The following is a 21,147-nucleotide window of genomic DNA, read 5'->3' as shown; positions in this document are numbered from 1 at the left end:
CACCAGGTAAAGTCATGATTTATCAAGAGTAGACTTCAGAAATTAATAGAAAATATGATAGTGTAATAATAGAATACACACACACACACACACACACACACAGACACACACACACAATAGCTATAGCCTATATGAGGCACCTACTGTCAACCAGCTGTTATGTATAAGATTGTACCATAGAAACCATGGTTTACGTCAAATCACTTCAATTATTACTACTGCAAAACAAAAAATATATAAAGCTTTTATTTTCTTCAGATACTATCAGAAGCCGATCGTTCTGTGTGTTGTTACATGTCTATGGTTACCACAGCGGTATTTTGACGTCAGCTGTAGTCACCCATAAACGCTCTCTGTGTCATTATTTACTACTCGTCCGTTCAAGTATGTAGGGAGGGCAAGTCCAGACTGAACTAAGGGTGTGACAAAAAGAAAATAGGCGTTGCTTGTCATGCGGTAGTAAAATTACAAGAGGGACAAACAAGACGTGATTTTGACTGCCAGGCTCCGGTCTGCTGCCTTGCTTCGGATCCAGTGGCTCTGTGTGAACGGACTCGACTTGAAACACGAACCGACTCCGAATCGCTCGGATATAAGACACGATCAAGGATTTGTCATGAAAAGGAGAGAAAAGCATCTAAAATAAGGTATATTTATGTGCACCATATTCAAGTGTTCAGATTTCACGTTGGTTTATTTACACGATGCGCTACAGACGCGACGCGACAAACTGTAGCTCTCCTGTTAAAATAAAGGTGCTTTCTGGTTTGACGCGTCGCATCGCGTCGCGTCGCGTCTCTGTCAGTGCGGTCATGAAGCGTCTCGAGTCTGCTTGGCTTGAATTGACTCGTTTGGGACAAATGTAAAGGATAACGTAGGTTATATTTTAACCCTTTAACTGTTTTAACAAGCTAGGTAGTCAAAAACAAACACTATTAATTTGAATCAAAACTTTGTGAATGGGCTATCTATCTATCTATCTATCTGTCTGTCTGTCTGTCTGTCTGTCTATATCTATCTATCTATCTATCTATCTATCTATCTATCTATCTATCTATCTATCTGTCTGTCTGTCTGTCTGTCTGTCTATATCTATCTATCTATCTATCTATCTATCTGTCTGTCTGTCTGTCTGTCTGTCTGTCTCTGTCTGTCTATATCTATCTATCTGTCTGTCTGTGTCTGTGTGTGTGTCTGTCTGTCTGTTTGTCTGTCTGTCTGTCTATCTATCTATCTCTGTCTGTCTGTCCGTTTGTCTATCTATCTATCTATCTATCTATCTATCTATCTATCTATCTATCTATATCTATCTATCTATCTATCTATCTATCTATCTATCTATCTATCTGTCTGTCTGTCTGTCTGTCTGTCTGTCTGTCTGTCTGTCTGTCTGTCTGTCTGTCTATCTATCTATCTATCTATCTATCTATCTGTCTAAAGCAGCTTATTTCTATTTAAGTGATGTTAGATAGAGTTATTAAGTTAGACACTTTATGTACTGTATGTATATTTGTAGCCTAATTGTTTTTTTTTCTGTTCTTTTGTTCTCTCTTTAGGGCTGTCATTTTCTGTGTCTTTCTGTCTTTTAAAATCCAGTGTAATGTTGCGCAAGTTCAGTTCGGAGGGTGCGCTGTTGGAGCTGGACCTCCTGCCCTGGGGGGACACAGATGGGACCTTGGAGGATGGGGCAGATGGAGCCTCAGCATCCTGTCCTTGCACCCCAGATGCGATGTCAAGGAGTGCAGGAAGGGGGGGGCTCAAGAGAGATCAAAGCTTTAGTATGGAAAATCTGTCCGACTTGGAGAAAGACTCCGGTTTACTGAAAGTGACGAACCTTAATGAGAGCTTTAAAGCGTACAGTGACAGCCAGCTCACTGGCACTGCTAAAGGCAGCTGTGAGAGTGTGGGAAAGTGTGAAGCCCAGCACCACTCCCCGTCATCCACACTGAAATCTGGCCAAACGCACGTCTCCTCAAAACCTCCCCACTATCACCGGCAGCAAGCTCGGGCCAAACTGGCAGCTGCTAAATTACACGTTAAAAGTTTGTTTGGACAGGTAAGTTTAGATGTTTCTGTCTCAAGCTCACCAAGGATGCATTTATCTGATCAAAAGTACAGTCAAAATAGTACAATTTCTCAATTTTTTTTCCAACTTTTTTATGTATTTTAAAATGTAATTTTGTTCCTGTGATATCAAAGCTTTTCAGCTTCATTAATCCAGTCTTCGGTGTCACGATTTCTTATTATAAAATATTTCTTAACAGTTACATTTTTGATTAATAGAAAGTTTGAAAGAACAGCATTTATTTGAAGTACAAATATTTTGTAACATTATACGTTTATAGTGACTTTTGATCAATTTTATGTGTCCTTGCTGATTAAAAAAAATATATAAAAAGAAAATCTTAGACTTCAAATTTTGAACAGCAGTGTAATAATTTGTTTTCGTATATATATATATTTATATTTTATATATAATATATTTTATTTATTTTATTTTTTCAAAAATGTTTATGACAAATGGTTAACTACTGTATTGTAAATCCATTACAGCTATATTCATAAGTACTTATGGAAAATTATGACATAGGATGCAAAACCTCACTGATTCATTTATCATTGTCCATGTATTCTAACTGAGGCCAAGACCATCACAAAAGCTTTTATATGTCAGACAGCTGGATAATATAACCTCATTTAAGTTTGCAGAATTTGGGGGAAAAATCAGTGGTACTTTAAACATTACAGAAGCCGATAAATAGAAGATCATGTAACCACGTAACCACTGGACTGATATGGCAGAACAGTTCCTTTAAATGGTCAGAAAGTTTCTCACACTGGCCCTTGGCCACAGAGACATCTTTACTGTTGAACGTTTTGTACAGTACAAGAAGTCTTTGACATATATCAGGAGCAGCAGGGCTTCAGCTCCAGGATTCAGCAATGCTTATTCAGAGCTCACAAGCCAAGGGTTACAGAAGTAGTCGAGCTCACTTTGAATCAGTTTTACCCCTTGAGATAATGTTGCTTTGTCCAAACAGTAAAAGGAGAAGCGAGCTCTGAAAGGGGAACTGAATGGAGTTGTATGAGGGAATCACACTATTGATGCAACTGTGTGTGCGTTTCTCAAATCTACAGTATTGTGGCAAGATTTCACGAAAAGATACTGTGGAGCAAAAATGTGAATTCTTTGAAATATTTTGGCATCTGATAGATCCGGCTTTGTGAGAATGCTTTCCGTGACGCAACACCTTCAAGACCTTTGTTTAGTTCTTGGAATATTTGTGTAAATAATAACTTCCTTGAAGTCTTGAATCGAGTCAGATCATCTTGACAGTGTAATGCAGTGTTAATCAGTGACCTTATGGTTTTTTTTTTCCATGCAAGGGTTCACCACAGTCCTCAAATTCGAATTTGACAAGTGCGGAGCACAGAGAGAACGTAGCCAGGTAAAATCCAACAATCAAGCCACATATTATTTTCATCTCCGATTTTCATCTTTGGCCTGTTCAGTGTCTGCCGCTCGCCCCTTCCCAGCCCACTGTTATTGATTCCACACTTTTCATTCTGGCTATCTGTGTCATGTATCCTCTCATGCTCTTTTGTTTCTCTCAGTGCTAAAGAGAGGCGTTCTCGAATGCCTTTCCTCAGGCAGTGGAGTGAGGTGGGCCACAGCAGAGCTCAGCTCAGCAGGACGGAGATGGAGAGCTGGGCCAAGTCCCTTGATGCTTTGCTGGAAAGCAGAGGTGAGCGCTCAGTGGTTTGGTTTTAAACAGCTTGAGTCGCCAGGCAGCTGGTCAAAGGACGCTTGTGAGACACCATAGCATCACATGGGTCGTGTTAAAGCAATGTGTTCTTCTAACTTTGACCTGGAAAGCTGTTCTTGGAAATTGAGATGTTTGTCGCCAATTGCCCATCCATGCTTAAAATGTTGTTTTAATGAAAAAGATCACTACAGTCCAAACATTGATATATTTCTTCAGCAAGGATGGATTAAATTGACCAAAAATGACAGTAAAGAAAAATATTATGTTATAATACAATGGAAATTATTTATTTGTCAAACAAAGGCTGCTCTTTTGAACTTTCAATGCATTAGGCATTGCTAATGCCGTAATAAGAAATGTTTCTTGAGCGGCAAATCGGCATATAAAAATGCAGCTTTGCATCACAGGAATAGATTACATTTGAACATAAATTCAAATAGAAAAGTGCTATTTTGGGTTGAGTCGTGAGTTTCCAGAGAATTCCCAAACAACATGAAACGATATGAAGAAGCCAAATAACTTAATAATGATCTTTTCCCCGGGAGGCAGATGTGTAATTGCACAGATTAAAGCCAATGAGATTTGTACATTTTCCGAAGGAAATGTGAGAGAGGAAATGTCTTTGAACGGTTTGTGGCATGTAGCCAGGCTTTTGTGAGTGACTGTCAGGATGAAAAGAGTCCAACCACGAGGTCTATAGATATGATTCGAGTCCCTTGAGGGGAAGGTTCATTGTCCACCAGGCAAAACTTGCCGGTTGGATTTCTTAGAAAAGTAGCAGCAAACTGCACGATTTGCGGTATCAGTTCGTAGCACAACGTGTTGACATTTAGTACTTGCTCTACAGTACATGACAAACGTCTGTCTAAACAGCACACAACTTCTGAGAAACTTTTATTATTAGTGCAGCTTGTGGTGTGTAAACAGTGGACTTTTAACGGAAACGGTTTCGCTTGCTACCTGACGTCACGGTTCCTGTGATTTTCACTTCGAGTCATTATTTATAGGACTTAATGATTAACAGCATCTCGTCATTTCCATCTCTCAAACAGCTTTTGAACGGTTTGCAGTTACAGCCGAGAGAGTATAATATGGAGTGAGGATTCATTTCTGTGTTCAGTCCATTCTGTGTCACCGAGATTTTGGAAACTAATACTCTACATACAAACACAACAGGTGTTTTCCTTGAATAGGGTATTGTTTCATGGAAATAAAGACCTAAATCCCATGTTCTTCAAAGCGAGCGAGAGATCTATTGCATTTATTTTTTTAAGATCAATTTAAAGGCTGTCATACCTCTGAAGTTTGTACTGAATCCAACTATTTACATTTTACAGTATCATAATTTTGATTTAATCTGTTTAATTGATAATCAGATTATTGCTGAAGTAATTCATTAACCAAAACCACGAGATTCAGAATAGAGTGAATTGATATTACCACATTAATTTTCCGCATTACAACATTTCTTAAAGCAACATAGCAACATTTCTTAAAATTGTGACACCCAATAAGTAACATCCTTTGGGATATTTCTACAACATGATGGGAAATACCAAATCTCATGCAGTTTTTGCAATCATTACAAAAATAAAAGTGTTGACTGATTACTTGCAACCATTCAACCATTATAATATTGATGATTATCATAAACTATAAACTGACCCTTTTAAGCCTTGCATTATTTAAAATGCATTGAAATAACAAGTCATTATACTATAATTGAGTTCATATTTTCAAACTTCATTTTAAATTAAAGTTCAGTATTTTTTGTGCCATAAGTATTCACGCCTGCACATAGGGTCAAGCCATACCTGTCAAGTATCCCGTTTTGGCCGGGAAAGTCACGTATTTTACCCTTCTTTCCCGCCGTCCTCCCGTATTAGTATTTTCCCGTAAATCTCCCGTATTTTTTTTTTTTACCTGCGTTATTAATAAAATAATAATAATAAAACCATTCCCAATCTGAGCTCTGTCACTAGTCTCGCGATAACTCCCACCTGTAGTAGCCTGTCGCGAGGGGTGTGTGAGGTCAGATGACATGAGTTATAACGTGGGAAAAACAACAATAACAAAAGAAAAAACAGAGACGGATGATGGATGCTACGATAGAGAGTGAAGGCACACCTGCCAAAAAACCAAAACCCATGTGTAAATACCGTGATAAATGAGACAGCGAATTTACTTTTTTAAAGAATGCAAAGTCTGCAACAAATTGGTACAACAGCTCACTAAAAGAGTAAAAGAAAAGTTATGTGAAATGAAAAGAAAAACTATTAAAGAAAAGCAATATGAAATGAAAAGAATGAATTAAAATAAAATGTAAATGTAAAGACAAGCAATGTTAAATTAACAGAAAATATGCAAATAAGCCTTTAAATAAATGCTCTTCATATATACCCTTTTGTGTTTTAATTTGGGCTATAACACCTGTCTTAAAATGTAAGGGATACTGGAGCTTTGTTGGGGTGGTGGGACTGCTCGCAATGGGCGCTGGAAAATTTCCCTTATTTTCAAATCCAAAACTTGACAGGTATGGGTCAAGCTAGTGTGTGTTATCCAGCATTGAATGTCACATCTGAATCTTTTTGTGAACTGTGGTTTGGTGTCTGGACTGGTTGAATTGTGGGAACAGCTGTATGTTGTAACTCCAGAGCCCTGCTTCTATTTACTCTCTTCAGAGTGGCGCAACTCAAAGTTTAAGGGTTTCGAGGAAATCAGAGGGAAGGAAGACATGTGGTCTGAGATAAACCCTGAAGATATCCATGCCCAAAGCTCTTTTTCTTTCCTGATTTTTGTGCTGAGTGTTATAACGTGTGTGGGTGTATGGCAGAACATGCATCTGAATGTGTCATCTGAGCCCCCCATCCCCCCTCATATGCAACCAGAAATAGCCGTTTTTTCCCTGTCAAAGTTCATTAAGATTCTTTCTCTTCTCACCTGCCCTTCAGTGGGAGTCACAGTGTTCGAAGCGTTCCTGCGATCCGAGTATAGTGAGGAAAACCTGCAGTTCTACTCGGCTTGTGAGCAGTACAGACAGTCGTCCAACAAATTCAGCCTGCAGAGACGGGCGAAAATGATCCTGGAGACTTACATCCAGCCGGGTGCTCCCAGAGAGGTAGATTCATCCCAGAATGGCTGTATGTTTGAGAATATTGCCTCCACAACGTTCAAGCTGCTTTTTCTCACACAATAAAGTAAATAACAAATGGGGAGTGGGGCAGCTGAACATCTGACAACTTCATTTTTGTGTCTGCAAAATTCAATAATGCCACAGAAATTGTAAACTTACGCTTTAAGCTTTGGTATGTTCCTCACAAATCTATCATATGATGACTTACATGATGAAATATAGCACATTATTGGATGATTAAAATAATAGTAATAATGAAATAAAAAAAATTATAATAATTCATTACTCCATTGCTGGAGTAAAAATTGAGTAAGTTTTGGTCCGTTCCTCTCACAAATCTGTCACATGACTACAGAAGACTTGTATATAACATTTGTGTGTGTGTGTGTATATATATATAGAGAGAGAGAGAGAGAGAGAGAGAGAGAGAGAATTTATTTTTGTTTGTTTTTTTGAGCTTGATGGTCCCAGTGTGTATTATAAAAGTTAAGTACATTTTGGTCCTTTCCTTGAACAAATCTTTCATATGACTTCAGAAGTCTCAAATACATATATAAAACAGTTTTTATATTAAAAAGTAGTACTTTTAATTTTTTTATTTATAATTTTTATAAAAGAAAGTAAATTCCTCACACAAAATCTATCATCTATCATAAGACTTAAAAATAAATCAAACATTTTAGTATAATTATTGAATATTTGTGAACTATGAATTTCTTTTCTGTCACTTTTAGGTGAACCTGGACTGTAAGACGAGAGAACTGACCCTTGAGCTCCTCAAAGCCCCCTCTCACACGTCCCTCTCACACGCTCAGAAACGCATCTACTGCCTGCTGGAAATGGACAGTTACCCCCGCTTCCTCCAGTCAGAGATCTACCTCACACTACTGAGGGACTCCTATTAGATCCAGAGTGGGTTAAATGTCTGAAAAAGCGGAGTCATCCTAAAAACTGAACAGACATCATGCCTGGAGAGTGCAAACATGTCTCTATCATGAAAAAAATATATATATTCATCCAAACTACTGAAGAATGTTTTAGTGATAAAAAAGGAAACAGATGATGCAATTGTCTTGAACTTGAATGCATAGTGTCTAAAGGGACATGCAATGGGGAAAGAAGTGCTGAGATTTTACTTTTGATATGGTCTTTTTTTATCTGGCATGTAGACAGTCAACCAAGAGAAAACACGTCTGGCCAGAATGGGCTGTTCAGGGAAAGGCCGGAGCACTTATAACTGTGACTTTAGGGTCATGACTCCAGCTGTATGTGTGGATACAAACCAGCAGCACTAATTACTCATTCCTCCAATTTACTTTCCAATAAATAATTCTATAATATAGTTAAATAGATATTCAAACAAAACCTCAAGCTCTCAACAAGACGAACTTCAAATAGACTGTTATCTAAATAAGCAATTGAACACATGTACTTTAAATAAAAGTTGGATACTTCCTTGTAGGCTTAACAGACGGCCAGATTGCATATTAAAGCAGTACTCGTCATTCATTTGAAGAAAATGTGACTGTAGACATTGAATCAAAGGTCTATCGAGGAGTTTGGCCCTTTTTTAAATCGTCACACATATATAAGTTGCAGGGAAATGTCACAAGTTGACAAGGGTTCAAATGCAGACGCTGAACGGGAAACTGTCACCAGAACCAATAGCATCCCAGTAAGCACATGTACATTTCCAAGGCTTCGGTTAAAGAGCAATTACCCTGAAGAGCACTCTATACTTGTTATTGAACAACTGAAGAACATCTTAAAAAGAGCAGATCACAAAAATGTCAAACTTGAACATCTGAGCAGGAATTTTTTTTAAATGTATATTCCAGATGAACGCACATAGATAAAACAAATGGTGATGTGTTTGTGTTTTAGTGTCTGTTGATGATGTCTGCCAGACGGTTAATGTATTATTAATGTACACATGCTACCAAGAACCGCATGCACTAATGTCCTTTGTCAAATGTTTTCCAAGGGGTTAATCTGTTTTGAGTATAATATAAAGGACTTCCTTAAGGGAATCACGGAATTATGTGATCAGTGTACAAGAATGAGCATCAGTTTGAATATCGGAGTATTTATGTTGTTTGAGAGCAGCGATGTAAATTAATCGAACAGAAGAAAAGTTCCACCGTTTAATTTAATTTTCACAAAAAAAAAGTCTGTACTTTTGCATTGACCTGTTTTTGAAAAACATTATAAAACATTTTAGAAAATTGTGATTATAAAAGCACAACCCATAAAACAAACAGCTGAAACATTTATAAACAGGACTGATAAAAAAAATTAAGTTACAAATAGCTGCTGATGTTTTTTCATTAAAGCTCTTTTTTAACTTTCATGGTTTAATAAAAATTCTTACAAACAATTTCTCCACCCTTTATTATTCTCACTTCTTTGCGATGTCCATCAGTTAATTTCTCTTCTTAAAGGGGTCATATGATGCTACAAGCACTATTACAAGTTGAAAGGCGTATTGGTATTGTGTACACAACCACCCTATAATGATAAAGACGTACCAAGTGTTTCTTAATCATTGCCCCTTTCTCAAATGAGCCGATCTCAGATGACTGTCTTTGTGATGTCACACAGACAGGCTCCTCCCACATTAGTTTGATTGACAGCAGTGTTTCATCGATCTAGTACGAGTTCACAGGTGGGAAGTCACAGGCTTGACTGCTGTTCCAGTACGGGTTAAAAAAACGGGTTATGGGTGACCTGGAACATGTCATTAGACTCACCCTTAGTGAGCGGTCATCAGTCCACCATTGTTTCACCACCGGAGCAGATATAGACAAGCTTAAATGATTGAGGTGTTTTGTTGTTGGATGTAACAATGAACATAGGAGTCATCATTTACTCCCAAAATCTGAGCCACTGAAGACGCAGTGGATTATGTTTGTTTTTGAAGATAAGGCGCTCTACATAAATGCGTTTATCTTTGCGTGAATCATTTGTGGTCTCGCTTCACCAACAAAAATTTAGTATAATGTTTTTAATTAATCTTTGAAAATCGTCTTTCCTAATAATGTGGTAATTAGCAAGTTTCACGACGAATGCGAGTCTCTCTGAGAGCGACTCGGAAGAGAGGGGCGGGGTCAGCAGAACTCATTAACATTTAAAGGAAAATGCAACAAAACGGCTTGCTCTGAAAAAAGCTTGGTTTTGACTGACAGGGTAAAAAAAGTGTTTTTTTTACACTAACATTGAGAATTTTTAACCAAACTATGTTTCAGATTTTCATTAAGACTCTAAAGAATCATATCAACTTTTGGAAAATGGGCATCCAATGACCCCTTTAACATCTTCTGTCACCGGGACTGTGTGCTGCGACACTCTTGTTTCTGTCGGACCCACTGGGCCATACAGCGGTCTGCAGCTCTTCTTTGGGTTCCAGGGTTGTTATGGAGGCCTGCTCCTGTACATGATATTTCTTGGGGGCAGTAAGTGTCGGAAGGGACACAACCTGGCCTTGAGGATGTGGTCTGGAAAAGAAGATGAAATACAGTGAAAGATGGAGAGAAAGAAGCACATTAAGCAGCAGAGAAGATCAGTTCAAGTGAACTACAATGCCGAGGCTGAGAAGAGAAGCAGAAGTTTAATCAAATTTGTATCAGAGCAAAAAGAAAGATAAAGTAGGAACATGCAGATACTGTATTTCCTGTCATAATATGGCCTGCACAGAACATACACACTTCTGTGACATTTTGCTGCACTGTTTGTAAAAAAAAATATGCCAAATAACAGTTAAAATGACGAGTGTTAAACTGATCTGAGGATACTAGACTTTTAGTTGCAGCTGAAAGCATCATATTATACCAAATACTGAATGAGCCAGGTTTTAATTAATTCATTGGTTTTTTAAAAAACATAAAAAAGCTTAATAAATCAGTGTTTACATCAACTTAAGTGCCAACTGAAGTTGTTTTCCAACAGTTAATTGCCTATTAAGTGCAATTACATGAAAATGCATTACAGTTTACATTTGTTAAATTATATTAAGTGCGCTTATCTGAACTTTGAGTGCATTTTTTGATTAACTTAATTAGGATAGAAGTAAATCATTCTATTGTTTTTTTTAAAAATATGTTTAAACTGTACTGATGAAAGTGCTGACAAACATTTATGGTAAATTAAAATATACTTTAATGTCCATTGAACAGAAACTTATGTAGATAAAAATATTGCAATTTGGTACAATTAAAACATATTGAGCCTAAATCTAATATCGTATAACAAAGTAAAGTTAAAATCATAAAAAAGTTACAACACATCACAATAAGTCTGTTTTTAAGCATGACAAAAGATTATTAAATAAATAATTATATTAATACTTTCATACTTTCAATTTCACATTATTACAAAGTATATTTTCGTGCACTTAAGTTAGTTAAGAAATACAGTAATGAAAGTGTACTCTCTTTAAGGTCACTTAAGCTACATTTTATTTTATATTCTATCATATTATCTGCAAGTAAAACGTCATTAAAAATATACTTTTAAGCTCTGAAGTACACAACAAGTGCACAGTCAATGCAATTAAATGCACTTCTTTTTCACAAAGCTTTGTCAGAGACCGTCAGGAAAAAAAACTAAAAAAACTTAACAAGCATGATAGTATGGGACAAATTAATGCAGCAGGTTTGCATACTCTGGGTTAATGGTTTGCTCAAATCCTAACCCTCAGTATGAGCTATAATAAAAGTGATACTTGGCGTAGCAATCCTCATAAACAAACAAATTCAGCAGAAATCGGCGGTGCTTTCTGTGGAATTCTGTAGGCGTTGATTCTGTGGAGCCCTAGTCGTTACCTCAGTCCCTGGTGTTTTCTTCAGTATACACTTCCAGTTCACATGTTAACAATATTGGCTCTCACAAAGGTTATATGAGAAAAGCCCGACCTTTCTGAAGTGTGTTTTTGTTCCTCTGCATCTGCGTCTAACACACTCTCTCACAGAGCTCTGCTTTCAGCTCTGAGGAAGCACACACCACAGCTACTAATGGTTTACTAATGGTTTACTAATGTGCTTTCCTGAGGACCATCGTAAAGCTTCACGGTGCGCCGTGGTAAATGGTTAATTGCGGTTCAAATGGTGCATTACCTGGAAGCTTCAAGGGGTTCTGCTCTTCCGCCAGTAATTGCCCGAGATCTCGGCTGTTGATATGGTGACGGTAGAGGTTGCTGCTGGCAACTAGACCCTGATGGCTACAGGATATGAAGAAATGGACAAACAACAGCAATAGAGGGCCGAGGACAAGGGAGGGGAGGAGAGGGAAAACAGAGAAAGAAATGAAAGAAATGGAAACAATAAAAAAAGAAATGTGACTAAAAAAGGAACAAATAAAAACGTAATTAAACATAACTTCCAACGCAAATCCAAAACTCAACATTGTATGGAAACAAATTCCAGTGAAAGAGGACACAAGCAATGATTGTGTAACGTGACAGAGGATTTCTATTCTCATGACTGGTTGAAAACTAGTATGGTGCAACTTCACGTCCGGTTTTCTTTTGGACATCAGAGTTGCAGTCAAATGCAATGGCTGATATTTTAGGCCTTTAGATATCAAAGCGAGTGGCAAGCGTTTCTCACAACCGTTTATTCTGAGCCAATCTGAACTTTAACCTTTTAACTGATATAGAATTAGGATTTCAGTGAACACATGTAGTTAAGACAGGTTTCTAGATGGGTTTATCTTCTTAACTGCAGTATAAAATCATTTAAAAAGAAAGAAAAAAATAAATCCCTATATTCAGCAAGGAAATATTATATTGATCAAAAGTAGCACTTATAATTTCACAAATATTTCTATTTTATCATAAATGCTGTTCTGTTACAGTAATCTGTTTTATGACAAATTAATTAATTGACAAGTGATTAAATAATACTACCTAACAGTTTTTCAGTGGCACCTTTTATTACTTGCAGAACAGGACAGAGGATGTTTGACAGTTAAGGGTTAACACTATAGCAAATTGATCTGTAAAAACTCTATTTTATTATCTAAAACACTCGTTACTGGAAAGGGTACGGAAAAGACCAAAAGAGATTCCAATTTCATTACAAATGTGTAATATTATCAAATAATTTTACAGGCATCATTCATCATTCATACACTCACAAGGCAGAAAGCAAAATCAGGAAGTTTTAGTTCAGTCAAACAGTGAAAAAGCTTTCCACCCACAGGATGTTATTTTATCTGTGGAATACAAATAGAATTCTAGAGAATATTCGCACCATTCTTCTGAAGGTTCTCCTTTGGAGTTCACAGAAAAATTAACAAAAGTTGGAGAAAAGAATGACTCAGTTTTCACTTTTGGATGAACTTTCTTTTTAAAAGAATGGTGCACCCCCCCAAAAAAAAACAATCTGAAAAACTTCACTCGCTCTCAGCCAATCTAAGATGAATGGATGAATTAATTTCTTCATCAGAACAGAGTTGGAGAAATTCAGCATTGCATCACTTGCTCACCAAGGATCCTCTGCAGTGAATGGGTGCCGTCAGAATGAGAGTCCAAACAGCTGATAAAAAAATGAATATCATCAAATACCATGGAGAGAGGACTCATATTTTAGCTGAATACAACAGTTTGAGCGTAAAAACATCTTGATGGATTTCAGCTTTACCTTCACAGGATGCTAATAATGGACTGGAGATGTGCTGACTACTGTGACGTTTTTATCAGCCATTTGGACTCTCATTCTGACGGCACCCATTCACTTCATAGGACCCATTGGTGAGCAAGTGATTTAATGCTAATTTTCTCCAAATCTGTTCCCATGAAATTCACCTACATCTTGGATGGCCTGAGGGTGAGTAGATTTTCAGCTACTTTTCATTTCTGGGTGAACCATTCGTTTAATTGGAACTAGCTAAATGTTTAAGACAGTGAAGTTAAAGACTGAGGGTCAATGAAAGCTGAGCCTAGATCTATTTAGAGAGCTAGTGTGGAATGAGAGAATGATAAAAAGAGAGATAAGCATGTGGTTAAAAGGAAACAAAAGTTAAAACTCGTCAAATGAAGTGAGGGGTTCAAAAACAAAATGAGCATAATTGGGGAAGTCGATGCATAAAATGAGCATGTCATAATGAGAGATGAAAGGAGGGGAAGAAGAAAGAGAGAGGAGAGGAGGAGAAATGTTAACGACTTTCCAAAAGAAAGTGGTCAAGGCCGCTTACGTGTTAGAAGAATAAACAGACAGTGTATCCGACCTTAATGCAGTACACAGTGATACACTAATGATGCACTAATGAGCTGAATTCACATTCCTGCCGCCGAGCCAACCATGCACTCATCTAACCCAGGAAGTGGCTCATAGTGAACATGAGCGACCTTAGTGTCTCTTCACTTTCATTCCCACTAAGAAAATGCTCAAAGCCACCAAAATAGGGCCCAGATGGAAAAAGCGAAGAGGAAGCAATGTAAATATTTGCAAGCAAAGTGCTGGATTCAGACTCAAGAATGCTGTGGCTGGCTGTGAGGTGTGGCTGAGGTGTACCTGGTGCGTCTTGCCCTGCAGCTGTCGTTGAGCTGGTGGGAGGGGCTCCCGGGGGCCACGGCGGGCCGGAGCAGGGCCCGGCTGGGGGAGGATCCCACACTGAGACAACGGGATTGAGGAGATGACGGAAGCAGAGGGGGAGAGAGGGGGGGACCCGCGGGGCGAACGAACGGCCAGGGGAGAGCCCTCTGCTCCTCCCGAACCACTGCGGAAGAGAGGAAGTGCAATCCTAAAGATTTATGAATTATGATTTCCTCTTTCTGATTCCTTTACAGTTCCACTCATGATTCTTTTAGTACTTTTAAGGGAAAGCTATGTGAAAAAGTGAAAGGCAGTTGATCTGGTGGTAAGCTCCGCCCCCTTAGTTACTGTTGAACATCTAGGATTCATGTACCACAGATAAAATGAATTTGGAGAGGCACTGAAATGTAAACCTTTGTTTATGTGTTTTTGACCTAAACTGTACACGATGTGAGAGATGTTCGCTATTTAGGTTCGTATGTTAGTATGGACTAATTTTAAGATTAGCTGGTTTTAGCCAGAGATACCTTTGCTGAAGCATAAAATGACATAAATGTTCTGCTTGAGCAGATGAAAATGGTAAATTATTGAGTGTATGACAACCAGAAAATTAACTTTTTTGTCATTGGGATTGGGATTGATGCTTGGTGACATTAGGGCTAGGGTATAATTTGGGATTAGGAAATGGAATAAAATAAATTCCATTGCCCATCCTCTCCAGATACCTGGAATCCGTGTTATGAGTACCCCAGGCACATTGTTTTTCCATTTTTGTAGCATAAACACCATCAAACCGATGAAAGCCTCAGATCTTTCAATGTTTTTTCTATGGCGCTCAAACCTAAAGATGTCTGAGTTCAGGTCTCCCTGCAGCTGATACTCAACTGCCATTGGCTCATCTGCGGCCGAGGGGAGGGGCTTACCAATAGGTCATTCCATTGCCCCACTATAAATGACTGGCTCATTACAGTCACTAGTTCAGAAATGAGGTTCCAGGTTCCACCTTGTTACCTGTATACTTAGTGACTGGATTGTGACAAGGCCTCTAAAGTAACTGACCAAATCAAGACATTTAATGAACAATAGGAGGCCTGTTTCCAGATGAAACTATTTATTACAGTGCCTGGATGATGTCAGTATTCAACTAGTTGGTGTTAATGTCTGCTACTAGGGACTGTATTGTGCCAACCCACCTTCTCTTTCCATCAGTGAATAGGGTTTGATCTCTCCCTCTGGCTTTTTTGGGGGAACTTTTCTCAATTGGACCGCTGTAAAAAAAAAGAGCATTGTGGTCAGAAAGAGCCAACGGAAACAACTGGTAGAAGATAAGTCTAGAGTTCAGCAAGCAGTTAAACAGCACACACAAAGATATTAATATCCACGGGCATAATGCATACATCGATTATCATTCCACTGCACTTTGGGGAAACATATAGCACTTATCTATAATTGGATTTTAAAGGGGAACAGCAAGGGATGTTGTAGGGGAGTGAGTTTGTAAGCGAGTTGTTGGGACTGATTGATGTGGGCAGAGGTTATGGAGGTCTGTTTGCAAAGGAAGAGTCTATAATGAGTGGACTTGAGGATACAATAAGGGAGTGATAAGTAAGGTGGAACTGGGTCACTGTGGGGTAGGGGAGGGAAACAATAGATATTCAATGTCCTTACAAAAATCCATACATCCCCTGATCCGTCGAAGGGGAGGGAGGTGTTCCTTGATAGATTTCAAGAGAGAAAAGCATTTGAACAATAAGCGTTTCGAGTTGTTTGCATGTTAAACCCAGTGTAGGGTTGCTATTAACTATAAACAGCCCAGATCTGGGCAGGGTGAGTCATTTATACACATAAATAAATGCATTGGAAATGTTTTTGCCAGGTACAAAGATTCCATTTCATAGAAAACAACACAACAGGTCATGATTTAGATCAGGAAATACACCCGATTTAAATATAGAGGCACTAAAAATATTAAACAACAACAACAACAACAAAAAGAACCAAGAAAGAGCTATGAGCATTGTGGACAAGTGCAACAAAGACAGATTTTTTTTTAATTATTATTATTAATCGTGGAATTGTCTAAAATGTAATTTTGGCAGCAAAGGAATATTTTTTTAGAGTTTTAGAGGAACTCATAGGCTCTGGACTTAAATTAAATGGACTCTGCATTAAATTTTAATCATTTTTTTAGATATTTTATATTAAATTTTATTTCAGTCATTTTTGTACTTTTTGTACTTCAAAATGTTTGAAAAATGACTTCAGCTTTTACTTTTAAGTTTTTCCATCTAATATTTATATTTTATTTTATTTTCATATTAATTAAAAAAAACATTTTTAAATATTTTTTTAAGCTAACAATTACAGCAATGTTTTAAAATAATGCAAAATACAGTTTCATGGCCAATATATATATATTTATTTATGGCCAGTATTTCCTTGTCAATGTCAGGTGTAGTTTAATAGACTCTGTATGTTAAGTGGTTCGAGCTGAATTACCTGCAGGAATTTGAGGAAGAAAAGAAAAAAAGAAAAATAGGAGGAATTTCAATGTAGTGCCGCCTTGCACGTACTATAATGAGGAGAATGGGAGGTTGAACACTGGCACAGATCCAGAACAACATTCCCAACCCACAGAAGAACAGAGATGCAGTCAGGCATTACCTGATCTACTCGGGAAGAATCCACTGAACACCACAAAGTTATTCACCTGAGAGGAACAAGTGTGACATCATAACAATCAAGTTTTGCAACGGCCATTTACACACCTCATATTTTGAGGAAATCACTATTGTATAAAATCTGTATTGTGTGCAAATACAAACGCTCACACGTCATGCACATAATCCATATCACGATTTACACCCAAGACATAACATGTAATTATAGTATCTGAAGAAGTTGTTTTCATCAAGTAGTGTAATCCGGTTTGTTTCAAGTACAGTTTGCATTTCTGAAAAGAGTTTAAAATCTCACTCCAGATAACACCAAACATGCTCTGATTGGCTGTGACTGTTTTGCACCATGCAGCACTTTCACTTTAAAAGGGAGGACATACCTGAGGCACGCTGTTCTTGAGATCATAGTGCTTTTCTAGAAATGACAGGAATTTAGGAGAAGGTCTATCATACGCCATCTGTTCAGGCTCCACCCGTTTGTGCTGTTCAATCAGAGATTATGATCAGGACAGGAAAACATGAGTCACAAAAACAAGCAGGACTCTTTACCTACTAGCAAATATGAACGGGTTTTTACACCAACCTGTCAACTGGAAATCACAAAAGTAGATATTTGGAAAAATGTTCCGGCTGCTCTTTTCCACACAAGCCTCAAAAACTCAAAAAACAGCAGAAAAAAAAGTCCATGCAAATAATGCACCATATTCTATGCATAAAACATCCTTGTCTGAGAAATACATGAAATATATGAATTTTAAGTTTATATTTAATGGAAATCTGAATAAAACTTCCCTTACAAAAATCTAACCTTACACTGTAGCACTCAAATCTTATAAATAAAGAGGATGAATAATATCGACCACTTTCATGATACTTCTATGATGCTTTTTGTTGCTTGTTTTTATTATATGGTAAAAAAAAAGCAGCATGATCATTCTTTGAAACATCTCCTTTTGTGTTCCACGCAAGCAAGAAAGTCACATGGTTTGGACTGAAACGAGGGAAGGTAAAATGACAGGATTTTTGGGGTAAACTAGTCTGCTAAACTCACTTTCAGCATGAAGTCAAAGAGCTGGAGCCCGTAGCCATGTCTCTGCAGAGTCTCTGTCACATAGAAATCCAGCACACACAATGGCTCGGTCTCCAAATGCGCCCCCCGTTGGTCCTGGATGCAATTACAACACGCTGCTGCATCAAGTTTAAAATCATTCAGTTACCAACTCAATAATGAGCAAACACTCACAAGTAAAAACAGCTTCTTGTAGCCAACCTTCAGAAATCCAACGATAACACCCCTCCCGCTGGTGAAGCGAAAGACAGGAAGAGCGAGTCAAAGACTGTTATTAGCATCAGACGAGGATGTGTTTACATGTAATAGAAATAAATAAATAAAAACAGGAATGAGGGAGGCAAGATGTATTGACATGTAAATAGATCAAATCTGAAGCACAGGCTGAGGGAGGGATAGAGAAAGCGAGCGAACCCGTTCTGTTCTCCATCTTTCAGGAGGTAGAGATGATGTCTGGTGGCCTGGAGCTTCGCTGCACTGGTTATAGGAGCAGGCAGCTGCTGGGCCTGAGGAGATACACACACACACACACACACACACACGACATGATGACAAACTGAAACTGACACTGAATGACATCTGCAAGCTCAAAACGAGATGAAAGACAGACATTATTACCTTAGCGGAGGCTTTGCCCAGCTCATCTATAACTGTGCTGATCTGAAGAAGAGGATCTGGTCTGGAGAACAAAGAACAGGTATGTTAGGAATCTCAAAAGTTAATTCACATAAATGATTCCAGTCATGCAGGTCATAGCGGATGGGTACACATATACAATGCATAACTGTTTGGTTTGCAAGCTGGAATCATTTATAGCTTTTCGACAGTTTTTCAATAGCCTACGGCAATATCAAGCAATCAAGAAATATTCATATAAACGAGAGCAGTTTTTGTCCTGTGTTGACATATTATGTATTAAAACATTTGGGTGGGATATATCAAATGGCTAGTCCTATTTTTTTTAAATAGCCAATAGGGTGTTGTTACGTCACAGATGTGGATCATGGTTCTCTGCAAACTTCCAGGGAGCCCCAGTAAGTAGTTGTATTAATATAATCTTAATTAAGATGTATCAATAAATTCACATATGCACATATTATTTTAGAGTTTATACATGAGATATCAGCTTCAAAATGAGGGCCTTTGAATACTGTCTTTGACAAAAGAGATCCTTGGAGTCCAAAAGACGAGGCTGAATCCAGCTTCTGATTGACACTATCTGTTCCACCTTAAAAAACCACACCGCTTCAGTGTCAGTTAGCTTCTTATTCACTCTCAACTAGGGAACATGCAGCCTTTTTCATGCTTTTTTAAGGGATTGTGTTGCTTTTGTGTAGATTTTTGGAATAAAATAATGATACAACTATTTTGAAACACAAATAACGCTTGCTTTATAAGCAAAAATGGACTGTAAAAATATAAAGGCACAAAATAGCTACAGCATGGATCCAGAAGGTACAGTTTTTAAGGTAGTGCAATTTACAGTATTTACAAATATGCATGCATTTAACCATTTAAGTTGTAGCATAATCACTAGCCACCTCGGGATATTGAAATTCGTAATAATTCTTTGAATTATATATTTTTTTAAATTAATGAACAAGAGAAAAATCACACGGTCCCTAAGTAGAACTGATGGCATGTTAAATAATTATAAGATACTGCAATTATATTTTATGTGCCTTTCTATTTTTAGTCCATTTATAAAGCAGTGTTATTTGCACTTCAAAATAGTTTATTATTATTTTATTCTGAAAATAGACACAAAAGCAACACAATGAATTAAAAAGCATGAAAAAGACAATAAGCCAAACGGTCCCTAGTTGAGAGTGAATAAGAAACTAACTGACGCGTCCTTTAAGGTGGAACTCAGAAGCTGCGAATAAGAGCTCGATTCAGTCTCGTGTCCAAAAGATTGGGAAACTTCTAAAGAACATCTGATCGGATAAGAAACAATATGCAAGTTTAAATGGGACTTGTCACAGCACTTACATGTTGCTTTTTATTTTATTTTTTTTGATTGATTCTATTGTCCTGTATATAATTTGTATGTCATTTTGGATAAAATGGTCTGCTAAATAATTAGTAGAAACGTACATACAAATTTTGCTCAAAAAATAAGCAATTCATAACCTGCTTCTCTTAGAAATGCTCCTTCACTTGATTGCTATATGAAACTATTTTTTTAGTAAAGTTTAGAATATTTATCTATTATTACTATTCTTATTTATAAATGTTTTTATTGCATTATATATATATATATATATATATATATATATATATATATATATATATATATATATATATATATATATAACATAAAATTGTATCTATTAGAAAATTCTTATTAAAATCTATTAAAATATATATTATAAAAAGATTTGTTATTGTGTAATTACAGTAAATAATGTGGCTGTCATGCTGAATCAGCATCGTTCAGATTAAACCAATGGCAGATTCAATCAAACTAATGTCAGATTTGAGCCGCATTTGCATCCTCTGACGTCAAGCTCTCCATACAGCAACACAATCGAGAGGGAGGCTCATCATTAAAGGAAAAAGACAGGAAACGACTGTGTAAACCACTGCTACAAGACAAAAGCAGTGCATGCTGCACAAAGATGCCACCCATCTCTCTCTCAGCACACAATAAAGCAGACAGTACCTCCCATGCGCTCTCCGACCTGCACTCAAGCTGTTATCCAGCACTGTAATTCTCTCGGGGAAGAGCGCGTTCATGTCGAAAGGGAAATCCATTGGAAGGACAGATGTGAAATCTTGAGACAATACTAATGCCCTGCAGCAAATTCAGATGCATTAATCACAGTGCACTTCAGACAGCAGTTCAGCAGCAGGCTGCTTTAAAGGCACAGCTGTAGAGCGCTGTTATCGATGCTGTTTCTGTCCTCCCATTGTGTCTGTGTCACTCCCTTCCCTCACTAGTGCGCACTGGAGGAGCGCTAGTGGT

At 37.6% G+C, this 21,147-nt stretch overlaps 2 protein-coding genes across 6 annotated transcripts; one reads left to right on the top strand and one right to left on the bottom strand.

Moving 5' to 3' along the window:
- Positions 1-413: 413 nt before the first annotated feature.
- Positions 414-9,277, top strand: LOC127935573 (regulator of G-protein signaling 1). Of its 2 annotated transcripts, none has more exons than XM_052533574.1 (6): positions 414-647; positions 1,597-2,056; positions 3,388-3,449; positions 3,616-3,746; positions 6,719-6,885; positions 7,635-9,277. In XM_052533574.1, the coding sequence occupies exons 2-6, from the start codon at positions 1,601-1,603 to the stop codon at positions 7,803-7,805; spliced, it is 987 nt and encodes a 328-aa protein (XP_052389534.1). In that variant the 5' UTR covers positions 414-647; positions 1,597-1,600; the 3' UTR covers positions 7,806-9,277. The 2 variants fall into 2 exon arrangements, with proteins under 2 accessions (XP_052389534.1, XP_052389533.1); XM_052533573.1 differs by having other exon boundaries at positions 420-647; positions 1,557-2,056.
- Positions 9,275-21,144, bottom strand: LOC127935572 (alpha-tubulin N-acetyltransferase 1). 4 transcript variants are annotated; one of them, XM_052533569.1, is made up of 12 exons: positions 20,845-21,144; positions 18,798-18,858; positions 18,594-18,685; positions 18,354-18,411; positions 18,162-18,275; positions 17,491-17,592; positions 17,097-17,142; positions 16,101-16,146; positions 15,626-15,700; positions 14,412-14,616; positions 12,012-12,115; positions 9,275-10,394 (listed from the first exon to the last, which is right to left on the bottom strand). In XM_052533569.1, the coding sequence occupies exons 1-12, from the start codon at positions 20,934-20,936 to the stop codon at positions 10,208-10,210; spliced, it is 1,182 nt and encodes a 393-aa protein (XP_052389529.1). In that variant the 5' UTR covers positions 20,937-21,144; the 3' UTR covers positions 9,275-10,207. The 4 variants fall into 4 exon arrangements, with proteins under 4 accessions (XP_052389529.1, XP_052389530.1, XP_052389531.1 ...); XM_052533570.1 differs by lacking the exon at positions 16,101-16,146 and having other exon boundaries at positions 20,845-21,142; XM_052533571.1 differs by lacking the exons at positions 9,275-10,394; positions 12,012-12,115 and adding an exon at positions 12,810-13,854.
- Between the last annotated feature and the right edge of the window lie 3 nt (positions 21,145-21,147).

The sequence above is a fragment of the Carassius gibelio genome, chromosome A19 (genome assembly GCF_023724105.1).
Source record: "Carassius gibelio isolate Cgi1373 ecotype wild population from Czech Republic chromosome A19, carGib1.2-hapl.c, whole genome shotgun sequence".
In the NCBI taxonomy this organism is placed as follows: Eukaryota; Metazoa; Chordata; class Actinopteri; order Cypriniformes; family Cyprinidae; genus Carassius; species Carassius gibelio.
This window is presented reverse-complemented; position numbering and strand designations above follow the sequence as displayed.